Source organism: Malania oleifera, chromosome 1, assembly GCF_029873635.1.
Source record: "Malania oleifera isolate guangnan ecotype guangnan chromosome 1, ASM2987363v1, whole genome shotgun sequence".
Taxonomy (NCBI): domain Eukaryota; kingdom Viridiplantae; phylum Streptophyta; class Magnoliopsida; order Santalales; family Ximeniaceae; genus Malania; species Malania oleifera.
This window is the reverse complement of record NC_080417.1, coordinates 9,942,362-9,953,592: the sequence shown is the minus strand read 5'-3', so window position 1 is coordinate 9,953,592 and position 11,231 is coordinate 9,942,362. Positions and strand designations below refer to the sequence as shown.

The 11,231-nt window shown below is 36.0% G+C and overlaps 1 protein-coding gene across 1 annotated transcript; it reads left to right on the top strand.

Moving 5' to 3' along the window:
- The first annotated feature begins 370 nt into the window (after window positions 1-370).
- On the top strand, window positions 371-9,933 carry LOC131159891 (probable hexokinase-like 2 protein). Its single transcript, XM_058115108.1, has 9 exons — window positions 371-738; window positions 858-1,008; window positions 1,237-1,416; window positions 1,575-1,649; window positions 8,099-8,254; window positions 8,447-8,545; window positions 8,638-8,768; window positions 9,237-9,318; window positions 9,446-9,933. The coding sequence occupies exons 1-9, from the start codon at window positions 452-454 to the stop codon at window positions 9,767-9,769; spliced, it is 1,485 nt and encodes a 494-aa protein (XP_057971091.1). The 5' UTR covers window positions 371-451; the 3' UTR covers window positions 9,770-9,933.
- The last annotated feature ends 1,298 nt before the right edge of the window (window positions 9,934-11,231 follow it).

Genomic DNA, 11,231 nt, shown 5'->3' with positions numbered 1-11,231 from the left:
GTTAACTACAATATTAAATAATTTATAAAGAGTTTCACTCTTTCTTAATAAAGAAAATACTAATTATTATTTATAATATATAAAAAACGTCTCACATCCATGCAATGCAAGTCCCCACAACTAGTTAAATAAAAATTTAAAAGGGCTCCAGTTTATAATCTAAAACAGTCGGGCAATTGGGCCATTTGGTTAAATCCAAAAACGGCAGTTTGGGCCTAAAGATGAACTTATGGGCCTGCACTCAAAACGGTAGGCTCTTACAGGCCTTGGGCTTGAGCCCAAACCATTTATTAAGTGGACTGTTCACTTTCCCCCATGTTACCCGTTCATCTCCGCTGCAATGTCGGGTTTCTGTTATCTGCGACTCGGATGTGAAGAACACACAGTTAACTGATTACGGAAAGAAATAATCTCCCTGCAGAGAGAGAGAGAGAGAGAGAGAGAGAGAGAGATGAGGAAGGATGTGGTGGTGGCGGCTGCGGTGGCGACAGCAGCGACAGTGGTGGTGGTGGCGGAGGTGGTGAGACGGAGGCAGCGGCGGAGGGAGCGGCAGTGGAAGAAAGCCCAAAACATTCTTCGCAAGTTTGCGAGGGAGTGCGCCACCCCCGTCCCCAATCTATGGCAGGTGGCCAATGCCTTGGTCTCCGATATGCAGGCCGCTCTTTCTTCAGCACCACCAGAAACTGGCGGTGCCGCCCTTACCATGCTCGTCTCCTACGTTGCTTCCCTTCCCACTGGGTTCTCTCTCTCTCTCTCTCTCTCACTCATGATTGATTGATCGATCGATGATGTTGTAAATTAAAATTGAAAAGTTGTGGGATTAATTAATTAATGAATTAATTAATTAAGTAATGCAGTGATGAAGAGGGAGTGTATTACGGAATAAATCTGAAGGGTACAAACTTCTTGATGATACGTGGGCAGCTTGAAGGGAAGAATCACAATATATCAGAACCCCTTAAGGAGGAGGTCGCCATCCCTTCTGCTCTCATGGCTGCCACTACCCAGGTAATTTAACGTTGCTTTTCCCTTTAAGATTGTTCGACAGTTTCAATGAACAACCTAGTCAAACTAATTAGCTTATTCTGCGATTCTCAGTATCCTTACGAACTGAAAATGGATGTGTGCCCTACTCCTGCGTCCTAATTGCTTATTTATTTCATCTATTCAACAAACAATTCCAATGATACTGAGAAAATGGTTTGCCATTGTTCAAAAAATTTATTTTCCCTTCAGGAATTATTCGATTATATTGCTGCGGAGCTAGCACAATTTGTATCGACAGATTCTGCCATTGTTAATGAGACGGCAGGGAGGGAAAAAATTCTGGGATTCACCTTATCACTTCCAGTGGAGCAGGATGCCGCCTCCTCTGCCACTGCCATTAGATGGAAGAGTTTATCCATTGATGACCCAGTTGAGTTTGCTTCCTCTTATTGATTTATTTTAGAGTCCTCCCCAAAGAACCTCGTTAAAATTCTAATTTCATGTTCCAAACTTGGAACTCGAGCGTTTACTTTGAATGTATGTGAATTTAGATGAAACTTAGTACAATTCGAATTGCAATGAATCAGGTTGAAAAAGAGTTGGTGAATGATATCAATCGTGCTCTGCAGAAACATGGTCTGGACATGCGCGTTTTCGCATTGGTAAGCTCTTTTAACTCCATAAAAACAAAATACTTAATCGAAAATTACAGGACTTTTTTGGGCCGGGAAACAAATGGGATCCATCTCATGGATGAATTATTTATAGACGCAATATTACTTAACAGCATTATCAATCAAATAGATCAAAAGAGCTATGATATTGGATAGTCATCTTGACAAGAAATTATTATAGGAAAATTATCACGAAATTTTCAAAAAAAACCTTTTGAGAAACAAAATAGAAAAAAAACACATGTTAGAGAAAAAGAAAATAATCATACGCACACGACAGTATTTACGTGGTTCGACAATTTGCCTACGTTCACAGAATTGTAGAGATTTCATTATTATCAGAAAAAAAAAAATACAGAGTTCGATAATACAGTTTTTCCTCTTACTCTAAAAATCTGTCCAAAAAAAACCCTAATCACCAAAATAACGATTTCTATATCCTGTGCACATGATTCACATGGACTAAGCCTCAGAAAAATCTCCCATTAAAAAATCACTCAACATTATTTTGGGTCGGGTCATCATCCGGATCAAACACAATTAGGCTCCACAGAGTCCAACAAATCTTCCACTTGAAGACTAGTTCAATCACCAACATCAACCACAATCCTCCAAAAGAATAATCTCTCATCCCTACAATTCATCCTCCTATCCTCAAGTTAGAAGGTCAATTGAAGCTGCACACAGTTTCAACTTCTCAATAGTGACACCCTTAGTCAATAAGTCTGTCGGGTTCTTAGATCCAAAGATTTTCTCAAGTATTACCAGCTTATTTTTAATAAGGTAATGAATAAAGTGGTATTTTGTCTATATATGCTTCGACTTTGAATGACAAGTCAAATTTTTAGTAAGAAAAATTGCACTATGACTGTCACTGTGTAGAATGTCCATCTCCTCCCAATTCATCTAAGAAGCCATGTAACCAAATCATCTCCTTTTCAGTTTTAGTTGCTGCAACATACTCAACTTCTATAGTAGACAAAGTAACAATCTTTTGTAGATTTGAAACCCAAGATTAGCTGTAGCACGCAAAGTAAATACAAACTCCGTAGTTTTTTCTTTACTATCAATATCACCAGCAAAATCAGCGTCTACATAATCCTGCAGTTTCAAACTTGCACCTATGAAGCAAAGACATGTATCTGATGAACCCTTCAGATATCTCAAAATCCACTTGACTGCCTCCCAATGCTGCTTTCATGGTCTACTTATGAATCTACTCACAACTACACTATAAAAAAAATTGGTTTTTAGTAACGAAAGTATTAGTAATGGTTTCAATTTTGTCACTAAAAGTGGGTATTAGTAACAGTTTTAAAACAGTCACTAATACTTTTGTCACTAAAAATTGGTTTTTCCGCTCAAACTATTGCGAGAAACCATTTTTCACACATAAATTATCCCGAAAAAATATTAACGATGTTTCTTGGGATATTAGTGATGAATTCAAGGCGTCACTAAAAGACACTTATTAGTGACCGTTAAGTAACCGTCACTACTAGTATTGTATTAATAAATAAAAATAATTTATTTAACAATATTAGTGACGGTTTAAAAAAATCGTTAGAAATAGTATTTTATTTAAAAAAATATAAAAATAATTTATTTAACTCTATTAGTGGCGGTTTAGGAAATTTGTGACTAATAGTTAGTTATTAGTGACGGTTCAAAAAATCCGTCACTAATAGTTTTTTTTATTTAAAAAATATAAAAATACTTTATTTAACACTATTTGTGATGGTTTAGAAAGCTTCACTAAAAGACACTTATTAGTGATGGTTTTTCTAAATTGTTACTAATAGTTTTTTTATTTAAAAAATATAAAAATAATTTATTTAATACTATTAGTGACGATTTAGAAAGTGTCACTAAAAAGCACTTATTAATGACAGTTTTTCTAAACTGTCACAAATAGTTTTTTTTATTTAAAAAATATAAAAATAATTTATTTAACACTATTAGTGACAGTTTAGAAAATTCGTCACTAGGGGTGGCAAAACGGGTCATGATCCATCGGGTCACTTGTGACTCGCACATTTAAAACGAGTTCAGGTTTAGAAAAGTCAATCCGTTTAATAAACAGGTCAACTAGGTTTAGCCCGTTTATTGAATCCTTTATATATGTTATGAACCCACTAACCCTAAACCCACGGTCGTCCCATCCACCCAGCTCCCACTGCATGTGCAATGTCTGGCCTTATACGCACCATAGCATACATCAAGTTGTCAATAACTAAGGCATAGGGCACCTTACTTATATGGTCCCTTTCTTCTTCTACCTTCGATGACTGTTCTTTGCTTAATTTGAAATGACAAACAAAGGGTGTGCTCATTGGTTTAGCTTCATTCATGTTGAACCTGTTGAGAATTTTCTTCACATACTCTGACTATAAAAGCTTCAATGTACCATTAGTCTTGTCTCTAATGAATCTCATACCAAGGATTTGCTTTGCAACTCTCAAATCCTTCATTGCAAACTATTTTGACAATTGCTTCTTTAGATTATTAATCTCTTCAATGCTAGACCCTGTAATGAGCATATCATCTATATACAACAATAAAATGATGTAAGAATTTCCAAAGAACTTAACATAGCAACAGTGATCAACTTCACATCTCTTGAACCCAATTCTATACATAAAGCTGTCAAATTTCTTGTACTACTGTCTTGGAGTTTGTTTTAGGTCATACAAGCTTTTTCTCAATTTGCAGACTAGATTCTATTGTCCCTGAACAATGAACCATTCTGACTGAATCATGTAAATGTGTTCCTACAAGTCACCATGAAGGAATGTCGTCTTCACATCTAATTGCTTAAGATGTAGGTTTTCTACAACCACCATTCACAATACCAGTCTAATTGTTGACATCTTCATAATTGGAAAAAATATTTCTGAGCAATCAATGCCCTTCTTCTGCTAGAACCCTTTGACAACTAATCTAGCCTTATAACGCTTGCTACCATCATGCTCATTATTTATTCTGTATACCCACTTGTTGTGCAAAGCCTTCTTCCCTACTGGAAATTCAGTCAGTTCCCATGTCTAATTCCCCAATAAGGAATCCATCTCATCCTTCATGGCTAACTCCCACTTGCTTGAATTTTCATCATGCAACGCTTCATCATAACACTTTGGCTCAACACTATCAGTCAACAGGAGATAATTTAGAGTGGGTGAATAATGTTGTCGAGGTCTAATAGTCTTGGAAGATCTACAGACTTTAGCTACAGGTTTACTCTAATCTACCTGTGATTCAACATTCTCCTTATCCTCTTCACCCCTTTTCTAGACAGTACTTTCAGTCAATTCATATAAGTTGACAAACTTATATTTCTTATAATCTATCTCTGTGACATCTGACACTACATTTGACTTGTCCTTCTACATAACATGTTCATTAAATATTACATTTCTGCTTCTAATGATATTTTTATTTTGTTCATCCCAAAACCAATAACCAAATTTCTCATCACCATAGCCAATGAAAAAACATATTTTAGACTTTGCATCAAGTTTACTACGAGCATCAGAATCAATATGAACATAAGAAACATAACCAAAAACTTTTAAATGAGAAAACTTTACTGCTTTATTGCTCCAAATCTCTTTAGGAAGTCTGAACTTCACGAGAACTGAAGGTCGTTGATTTATCAGGTAAGCTGTAATACTAACAGCATCAACCTAGAAAGTTTTTGGTAGTCCAACATGCAACCTCATACTCCTAGCATGCTCATTGAGAATTCTGTTCATGCGCTCAACCACACCATTTTGATATGGTGTCCAAGGAATGGTCTTCTCCATCTTGATTCCATATGCAGCATAATACTTACTGAACCCTCCATTTATGTACTCTCCTCCATTGTCTGATCTCAAATATTTTACTTTCAAACTTGTTTTTGTTTCAACCATAGCCCTCCATTTCTTAAAAGTCTCAAATACATCAAATTTATTTTTTTAGAAAATAAACACATACTTTTCTGCTTGAGTCATCAATGAAAGTGATGTAATACCTTGAACCTCCAAGGGATGCAAAGAAGGCCCTCATAAATCAGTGTGTACTAACTCCAATGTTTCAACCTTCGGTGTCCTGCCAGTTTTCAAGAAGCTCACCTTTTTCTGCTTTCTTAAGATGTAGCTTTCACACATGTCAAAATCAACGAACTTCAATTCTGGTAGTTTCCTTTTTGACAGCAGCATTTTCATCTCTTTCTTACTCATGTGACTAAGTCTACGGTGCCATAAGCTTGTATTAGTACTTGCTTCAGCAACTGCAATTGTGTCTCTTGGACTTGAGGTCATATATAGAGTACCAGTCTTCTTTCCACGAGCCAATACTCTGTCTCCCTTTGTAACCTTCCAAGTACTACCAACAAACAACATTGCATTCCCTTCATCATCAAATTGTCCAACAGAAATCAGATTCCTCCTCAGGTCGGGAATACGTCGAACCTTCTCTAGTAACCAAGTAGACCCATTGGGCAACAACATTCAAACATTTGTCATACCCACAACATCCAAGGTTGTACCATCAGCCAAATAAACCTTACCAAAATCACCTGCAACATAGTTCTGTATGATTTCTTGGTGTGGAGTGGTATGAAACGAAGCTCCTGAGTCCAAAACCCAATCATCAAGTGAACTGTCTACTGCAAGAAGTAATGCATCTTGTACCTCTTCTGTTACAGCATTAGAAGAATCATCTTCATTCTTCTTCTTAAGACTTTTGCATTGCCTCCTAAAGTGACCCGTTTTCCCACAGTTTTAGCATTGTAATTGTTGGCCTGGTCTAGATTTACTTCTGTTCCGATTAGAATTTCTAGATTTTGATCTGCCCCAATTTGAATTTCTATCATTACCTCTGCCTCTTGTCTCAAGGTTTAGGGTAGAACCAAATCCTGAGGTTTCACGTACATCTTTTCTGCGAATCTCCTTAACCAAAATTAAATATCGTATATCATTGTACTTCAGTTTTTTCTTTTCCTGTAGAATTGCTTGCTATCATCCTCATTGCCTCCCAACTGTTTGGCAAGGAAGCCAAAACAATTAGTGCATGGATCTCATCATCAAAATCAATTTCTATAGACGACAATTGATTTGTGATAGTGTTAATCTTGTTCAGATGTTGTGCTGTTAGGACCGGAAGAGCCCATGGGTGGGCTTGATACACATAAGTGAACACCAAGTTGACCCAAAAGCTTAAGCCTATTGGGTCTTAGGCTCAACCATGTATATAAGCACCCATCATCCACTCAAATTTTCCAATGTGGGACAAGTTCACAAATGGAATTCTCAACATGTGCTACTGATGCATTCTTTGTTATCTTCAAATTTAACAGTTTTTTCATCAGATGCATCTTGTTATTTGCTGACGGCTTTTCATATATACCAGACAAAGCCTTCATCAGATCTGTTGTGGTCTTCTTCTTTACAATATTGTGTGCAATAGACCTAGACAAAGTTAACCCGATAACTCCTAGTACTTGTCTGTTAAGAAGAGTCCATTCATCATCCTTCATAGTCACAAGTTTTTTCCCATAGAAGCAGCACATGCATCATCTGATAAAGATAATCCTTGGATTTGCATCCTCTAGAATCCAAAATCTGCGTCATTGAACTTTTCTATTTCAAGTGCCTTTCCTGCTTCCTCTGCCATTGCTCCCACTCAAGCCTCACCCTAAACTCTAATACCAATTGTAGGGAAATTATCACGAAATTCCCAAAAAAAACTTTTGAGAAAAAAATAGAGACAAAACACATGCCAAAGAAAAAGAAAATAATCGCACGCACAAGATAGTATTTACGTGGTTCGGCAATTTGCCTACGTCCACAGAGTTGTAGGGATTTCAATATTATTAGGGAAAAAATACAGAGCACAACAATACAATTTTTCTTCCCTCTCTCAAAAATTGCTTCCAAAAAAACCCTAATCACCAAAACAACGGTTTCTATATCCTGTGCACAGGATTCATAATGGGCTACAAAATAGGCCATTAAAAAACCACGCAATATTATTTCTGGTCGAATCATCATCCGGATCAAACACAATTAGACTCCACAAAGCCCAACAATTATCTACCTGATAAAAGGCATATCACAAGTAGTAGAGGACTATAGATAAGGCGTCTGAGATCTTTAGAACTCTCTAACTTTAATCTACCGAGGTAACGGTTCAGGTCCATCCTTTACTTAAATATTTAGGTTTTATATTGAAAAATTGTCGTCTCAACACTCAACCTCTAACTAAAAAAATACTTAAATTACATTTGGGTGTATGCATCTCATTTTATGTGGATTAAACAAATTTTGTATTAAGTTTCTTTTAAATTCATACACCAAACCCAATACCCGAAACTTATGATCCAAAATAATACCCTAGAATCTAAAGTTGGTAGCTTAGTTACTAAGAAAATGCAAATTCTGAAACACCAATTGCAGGTTGATGATACCATAGGACGCTTGGCCGGAGGGAGATATTACAGTCGGGACAGTGTGGCTGCAGTAACTCTTGGAATGGGCACAAATGCTGCATATGTTGAACCAGCACACGCAGTTCCCAAATGGAGTGGCCCATCGCCCAACTCAGGCGAGATGGTCAGTGACTCGATGGTTAATTAATCATCACAGTTTTTGGTTCTAAGCAACTCAAGTATGTGTCAATGGGCTAGTAGTAATGTTTTCGTTTCTCTGTTTAGTGTCACCTGAATGAGTCCGAAAGGTTTGCCGAGGTAGGAGTCACGGGTCATAGAGAAAAATACAATTTAAATATATTACCCTAATTTGCAGGTTCTTAACATGGAATGGGCCAATTTCAGTTCATCCCATCTTCCAGTCACAGAGTTTGATATTAGTTTGGACGCAGAGAGCTCCAATCCTGGCACCCAGGTATCACAAATTGGCTCTGGGCATTTTTTGTGTCTCCCCGGTTTAAGGAATGGTGCAGCTTGCAGTAGGTTCTGATCTTTTTCTTTTCTCAGACATTTGAAAAGCTTATTTCAGGAATGTATTTGGGAGAAATAGTGAGAAGAGTTCTTCTTAAGATGGCTCAACAAACAGCTCTGTTTGGCGATATTGTGCCCCCAATGCTCATGGTCCCATACCAATTAAGGTGTTCACATTTTCATAAACGTAATGCATCATCCTTTTTTTTTTTTTAATTTCTTTGTAGTCGATTTTGGTCCCGAGCTACCGGCTACACTGCTACATAAGGGGTAGTCTCAAGTTTGAACTTTTAACCATGGAAATGTTTTCCTTCGAGACATTGAATAGTTAATATGGAACGTGGTGGCTCCAGTGCCAAATACAAGTGTCAACCAACGCAAGTGAAGTCATATTCTATCTTGCATCCCTCAGTTTTGTCTTATAAAAAATGTGTCATGAATACTAATTCCTTTTTACATTATCAAAATCCATTTATTGAAAATACATGCCCAATGTGAGATGGCTAGTTAAGGTTAAGGGGGCAAAGAAGTTTGAAATGGTATATATATATATATATATATATATATATAACTTCAATTGGAAGAGGTATAGAGATTTCGTATTGATGATACCAAATTTGTTCACTCAAAAACAGGTCACCTGACATGGCTGCAATGCATCAAGATACATCGGAGGATAGAGAAGCCGTGGGTGAGAAACTAAAGGAAATTTTTGGGGTAAATTCCATTGCAGTAGCCATTCTTCTCTTCATGCTTCTCTTCTTCTTCATATATAGCCATTCTCTCTCATTCTCATATTAAGCATGGTATGTATATAAGCTAGAGATGGGAAATGTGGATGCAGGTGGAGGATTGCAGTCCAATGGTGAGAGAAGTGGTAGCGGAGGTGTGTGACGTCGTGGCGGAGCGCGGGGCTCGTCTGGTGGGAGCTGGCATGGTAGGGATAGTGAAGAAGCTGGGGAGGATAAAGGGGAAGAGAAGCGTAATAACAGTGGAAGGAGGGCTGTATGAGCATTACCGATTGTTTAGAAACTATATGCACAGCAGTGTATGGGAGATGCTGGGAAATGAGCTTGCAGACAATGTGGTTATTGATCATTCTCATGGCGGCTCGGGTGCTGGTGCTCTGTTTCTCGCTGCTTCCCAAACCCTCAACCATGATTCCTGATGCACAAACACACACACACACACACACACTCTTCAATCTTCAGGATGCTTTTCTGTTTGTTTCTTTCTTCTTCTTCTTTTCTCCTCTTGTTGAACACTTTAAGCCTCGTTTCAAACTCAACAAATATTTTTAAAAACAAAAATAAAATCAAGAAATTTACTTTTGGTTATTAAGAAAAGTAAAGAATATATATATATATATATATATATATATATATATATATTAAATCCATGGACAAAATTTTGATTGTACAAATCATTAATATTTGATTTTTCTTAATTTTTAATCATATTAAAATAAATTTTTATTTTTAATAATATTTCAAAGAATAAAAATATAATGAAAAATAAGTTACCCTTATTTTACTTTTCTTTTTCCAGACAAAATCCTTGATCAAAACGGACTCTTATTATACAAGAAAAATTTTTTCCCCGTCAGCATTTATTGTGAAAAAAAAAATACCATTAGTGTCTACTCTATTAAAATAATGTCATGCAAAATTGTGTAGTGTCACATTAAACACAATTTTAGTGGAACGAGAAGGGCATCCTTCCTATTTTTTGAATGCAACTCACCAATATTTTAGTATCAACACTTAGATTAACACAAGTGAGAAGTATGGAAAGAATTCTTATGAGAAATGGTTTCTAGGTATAGGACTTAAAATTGACCGTTAATCACAAGATGTTATATTAGTACTTTGAGACTCACTACTGTGTTATGTAGATCCATATCACTACAACCCAAATCTAATAAAATCTCACTTGTACTGATGCAAATGTTACCAAGACATTCTGCAATTGTTAGGTATTTTGTATAGCAACTATGCTTCCAAGTCTTTTTCGAGAAAAGTACAAGTGCATGGGAGTCGCACCTCAGCCATTTAAACTTTGCCTTGTATGCTTATATAGGATCCAATTGTTGATACGATATAATTTTAGTATATGGTGCATGGCACTCCCATGATATGCAAGACTTTCTCCTTGCCCACACGACTTTTGTACATTTGAATATTAATTTGTCATCCTAAGTTGAGTTACAAATTCTCTTTGTAAGTACCTATTTTTGAAGTTTAAAATTTAAATGTGTTTTTAAACCTGTTCTTAATTTGTATGAAATTATAAAATAAAATAAAAATAGAGGCCCAAACATAATTGAAGGTCGCTCATATTCTATCCTATAACCCATCCTATCCTCTTTAAAAATTAGAATTTATAATATTTAAGTCGTAAAAATACTATTACAATGTATTTCTAGGGTAATATTCTATCTTTTCTTTCCCTTCCCCCCAAATAGTAAGATTTAGTTTACCAATGAAATTTTTTTTTATATAGGTGTCAAAAAATATGGGCCCTACTTTAAAAAAAATAAAAATAAATAAATAAATAAATAATAATAATAATAATAATAATAATAATAATAATAATATATACATTGAAAACTCACTTACATAAAAAAAAAT

Excerpts from the sequence above, each read along its gene's own strand:
- LOC131159891 (XM_058115108.1), top strand. The coding sequence starts at position 452 with ATGAGGAAGGATGTGGTGGTGGCGGCTGCGGTGGCGACAGCAGCGACA. Across the intron at positions 1,417-1,574 it reads GTTTATCCATTGATGACCCA|GTTGAAAAAGAGTTGGTGAA; the intron begins GTTGAGTTTGCT and ends GCAATGAATCAG. Across the intron at positions 9,319-9,445 it reads AACTAAAGGAAATTTTTGGG|GTGGAGGATTGCAGTCCAAT; the intron begins GTAAATTCCATT and ends ATGTGGATGCAG.